Source organism: Triticum dicoccoides, chromosome 1A, assembly GCF_002162155.2.
Source record: "Triticum dicoccoides isolate Atlit2015 ecotype Zavitan chromosome 1A, WEW_v2.0, whole genome shotgun sequence".
NCBI classification, from domain to species: Eukaryota; Viridiplantae; Streptophyta; class Magnoliopsida; order Poales; family Poaceae; genus Triticum; species Triticum dicoccoides.
This window is the reverse complement of record NC_041380.1, coordinates 370604495-370607904: the sequence shown is the minus strand read 5'-3', so window position 1 is coordinate 370607904 and position 3410 is coordinate 370604495. Positions and strand designations below refer to the sequence as shown.

Sequence of the window (3410 nt, the reverse complement as noted above, 5' to 3'; positions counted from 1 at the left end):
TTCCATGGGCCATTTTCAGTTCAAGCATATGATCAGTTCATTGAGCTTCAAAACCTTTTGCCACAGGGCTCCCAGCTGGATGGAAAGGACATCTGGATTTGCAGTGATCAGCCTAACAAATACTCCTCCACCAAAATGTATACAAACGTTATGGGAAACTTTAAAGGCCATGTGATTTTCAAAAAAAAGAACTCAAAGAATGAAAGTAGACTCAAACGTAAGGTCTTTTTCTGGTTGGCTCTCCACGACAGCACAAACACCAAAGCTCTGCTCAAGAGGAAAGACTTCTATATGAATAATTATAATTGCAGCCTTTGTCAACAAAGCACTGAGGAAACTCTTTTGCATCTCTCCTGGGACTTTGAGTTTGCTTTATCATGCTGGGATTTTCTTCTCCGTGACAGAAGAAGAGGTCTCTCCTTTTATGACGAGGCTGTTCTGGTTCTGTAGTAAATTCCCTACGTAGATTGCTATTGATATATTTGGATGCAAAAAAGTATGACAAAATTCTAAGCTGACCCCAAGCCTCAAAATTCGCCTACTATAACAGGAGGACAGTTTACACACTCATAAATCAAGTCATAATGCCTCTCAAAAAAAATCAAGTCACAATGGCATACAAACAGGAACATAATATCAGCTACTTGATCTCCATCCATTTCCCACTCGCAACGGCAGCCCAAGATCCCACAGAACTACCTGTAGGACGCTGGCTGCGGCGCATACCCGACCTGAGGCGGCATCGGCTGATCGATGCGCGACATCTGCTGCATCGGAGGGACCGTCATCGCAGCCCCGCCCAGCTTGCCGTCCCTCTTGTCCATCTCCACCTTGTGCTGCGTCTGGAAAATTCCATTAGATCGATCGCCGTGTCAGCGTCGGCTCAAGTGTTCAATGTCATCAAGGAATAAGAAAACTTCAGTTGTTTGAGCGAAGCAAAGCTCGTGTGCCATTACCTGCATACAGGAGCAAACCCTGCACAAACAAATTCATGCAGTTCAGAAAGAATGTTTCTTCAAATGGCCTGGGGAAGAAGTCAGAGAGTGCCTTACGTCCAGTAGACCGTGTCGGAGACGCAGGAGATCGCCTGCGAAGCCTCGGAGAGCTCCTGGTTGCCGACGATGCAGGCGACCAGGGAGCAGATGCAGGCCAGCTGCTGGAGGCAGAACATGGAGCTCTGCACGCACGCAGTGACCAAAACGGGTTCAGAGGTAAGTTATAATCACCTGCAAAGTTGTGAAACGAAGATAGCAGCGGGAATGAGGTGATGGTGGTAAGTACGATGATGCAGTTGTCGCACTGGGTCGTCTGGATGTTGAACTCGTCCTGCAGCAGGAACCTGGTCGAAGCAACCGAGCTGCCGAAGCAGAGGAACGCCTGGAAATCCGGTTGATCAGAGCTGAAAATCAAGAGGAGGCCAAGAGGTAGAAGAACGCATGTGTCACGCACGCACCTCTGTTGCGAGGCATAGTTCTGGGCATTTGCTCTCGCCGCACCTGCCGCTGCATGGCATGTACCCGGCGCAGCACACATATCTGGAACGCCGACAGAGACGCATGGATTAGCGAGACTGAAGAACAGAGAACTGCACCAGTACAAATCAAAGGAAATACTAGAAGAATCAAATTTAAGCCTCACCTCGACATGTCGTGGTAGAGAGCACGCCTGCGGAGCATGTAGGAGACGCATGGGCCGCTGGATAACATCAGAACACAAAACAGATACACATTTGTTAGAATTCATCAGCTGGGATCCAGAGGATCGGAACAGTGCCCACTCACCACCACAGCGACAGACAGCAGTCTGCATCAAAAGGAAGAACAAAAAGACACAAAAAGTAAGTCAGGTCCTGGCATATCTTAAGAAATCAAAACAGCTACTGCTTCATAAGTTGGAAGAATAGGATACGCACATGGGAAATCCGCCTGGATGGCGTTGGTGAGGTCGGTATGCCAGACGTTGCGGTAGCTCCGCCGGAGCAGCGCCTTGTCCATGTACTCCTGCGACGCCGCCATCTCGCCGCCGCGCGCACTCGGTTGCTCTGGCTCTCGCGGTCCCACGCGATCGTCTTGGCGGCGACTGCGAGGGAGCTGTGGCTAACTTAGGTAGCAATGGCGAATTGGCGATGGCTGGTCGCTTAAGGTAGGCGCGCTTTGGTGCCAGTCCCGGTCGGCAGTGGCGGAGCCGGAACTTTTCTGGAGCCTGGGCAAGCTTTAGCCTAAGTGTCTAATATCGAAATAAAAATCTGATGTTCTGATAGATACAACATGTAAAATAATCCCAAACTTCAAAACCACAAATCGACACTAATAACGAAAAAACAAAGCCATAAAATGTAGTTTTATAGTGGACTAATATGTAACATATCGATGTTCAATTTCATAGACAAAATAAATTTGAGACTTGACAATAAAAGTCATAAAACCAGGCTATGCATGGAATCAAACTCACCTTGTTCCAAGCAAAAATATAGCTATCCAAATTACCATCCAAATGTCCTAAAAAATACTACAAGATGAGAAAACAGATTCGGAATTCACATAAATTGATCGTTGTAATTTGTGGATATATTCAAAATAGAGAGCTTGTACGAATAAATGGAACATAGAATAGTGTGTTACAAAAAACCACGAGGCAGATTCAATTTGTGATACTCTGTTGCGATAAATGTTCGAATAATATTATAATCATGATCTAACTTGGATAAATTTCAATGGCCTGACCTTGAAATCTACGCCCTAGATGTGGATAGGCACATCAGTTAGCAATCTTACCCAATCTGATTATGAAGGAGGGAACGAGTAGGCAAGGTTGCAAGCCGTTCCTGCCTTCCCCGGGACAGATCTGCTCATCCTGCCACCGGCCGCTCGCCGAGGCCAAGGCCAGCCTCCGAACGCCGCCGCTAGGCGCGCTATTTCCATGCGGTAGGCAGCCGAACAGCGCAGGAGGAGGCGAGCGATTAGCGAACAAAAACATCGATTAACAAACAACCGAACGTGCGTGTGCGTATCAGCCTAGGGATTAAGCCGAACCTGGCTTGCTAGGCCTAGCTCTTACAAAGCCCATTACCAACGGAAGCCGGCCCAACACAATTCTGCCCGGGAAATCACGGTGCGTGCGTCAATTTTTCCAGCTGTCGCACGACATCGTACGCGTAGGCATAGGCATCGAGCCCGGGCAAGTGCCCAGGGTGGCCGGGCGCTGGCTCCGCCCCTGCCGGTCGGCCGCCGGAAGAATGGTCGACGGTCAATGCCAGAGTCGTCGCCTGGAAAGTGAGAAGATGGTGCACGTTGGAAGCTTCCATTGCATGCGATCAAGCAGTGATCAGACCAAGGCGAAGGATGACCGGCTCGTGAAGTCTCTGCAGCAAGAGTCCGCACGATGGGTCCAGCAGGCAGTTCGTGACTTGA

At 48.9% G+C, this 3410-nt stretch overlaps 1 protein-coding gene across 2 annotated transcripts; it reads right to left on the bottom strand.

The window, feature by feature from the left end:
* Positions 1 to 386: 386 nt before the first annotated feature.
* LOC119290729 lies at positions 387 to 3118 on the bottom strand. 2 transcript variants are annotated; one of them, XM_037569466.1, is made up of 10 exons: positions 2775 to 3118; positions 2452 to 2498; positions 1913 to 2202; positions 1782 to 1803; positions 1639 to 1695; positions 1454 to 1535; positions 1282 to 1377; positions 1053 to 1177; positions 957 to 975; positions 387 to 842 (listed from the first exon to the last, which is right to left on the bottom strand). In XM_037569466.1, the coding sequence occupies exons 3-10, from the start codon at positions 2013 to 2015 to the stop codon at positions 696 to 698; spliced, it is 651 nt and encodes a 216-aa protein (XP_037425363.1). In that variant the 5' UTR covers positions 2016 to 2202; positions 2452 to 2498; positions 2775 to 3118; the 3' UTR covers positions 387 to 695. The 2 variants fall into 2 exon arrangements, with proteins under 2 accessions (XP_037425363.1, XP_037425299.1); XM_037569402.1 differs by lacking the exon at positions 2452 to 2498.
* Positions 3119 to 3410: the final 292 nt, after the last annotated feature.

Coding starts and splice junctions, on each gene's coding strand:
- LOC119290729 (XM_037569466.1), bottom strand. CDS start 2,015: ATGGCGGCGTCGCAGGAGTACATGGACAAGGCGCTGCTCCGGCGGAGC. Junction 1,536..1,638: donor CTCTACCACGACATGTCGAG/GTGAGGCTTAAA, acceptor TCGGCGTTCCAG/ATATGTGTGCTGCGCCGGGT. Junction 1,178..1,281: donor AGTGCGACAACTGCATCATC/GTACTTACCACC, acceptor GCGTGCGTGCAG/AGCTCCATGTTCTGCCTCCA.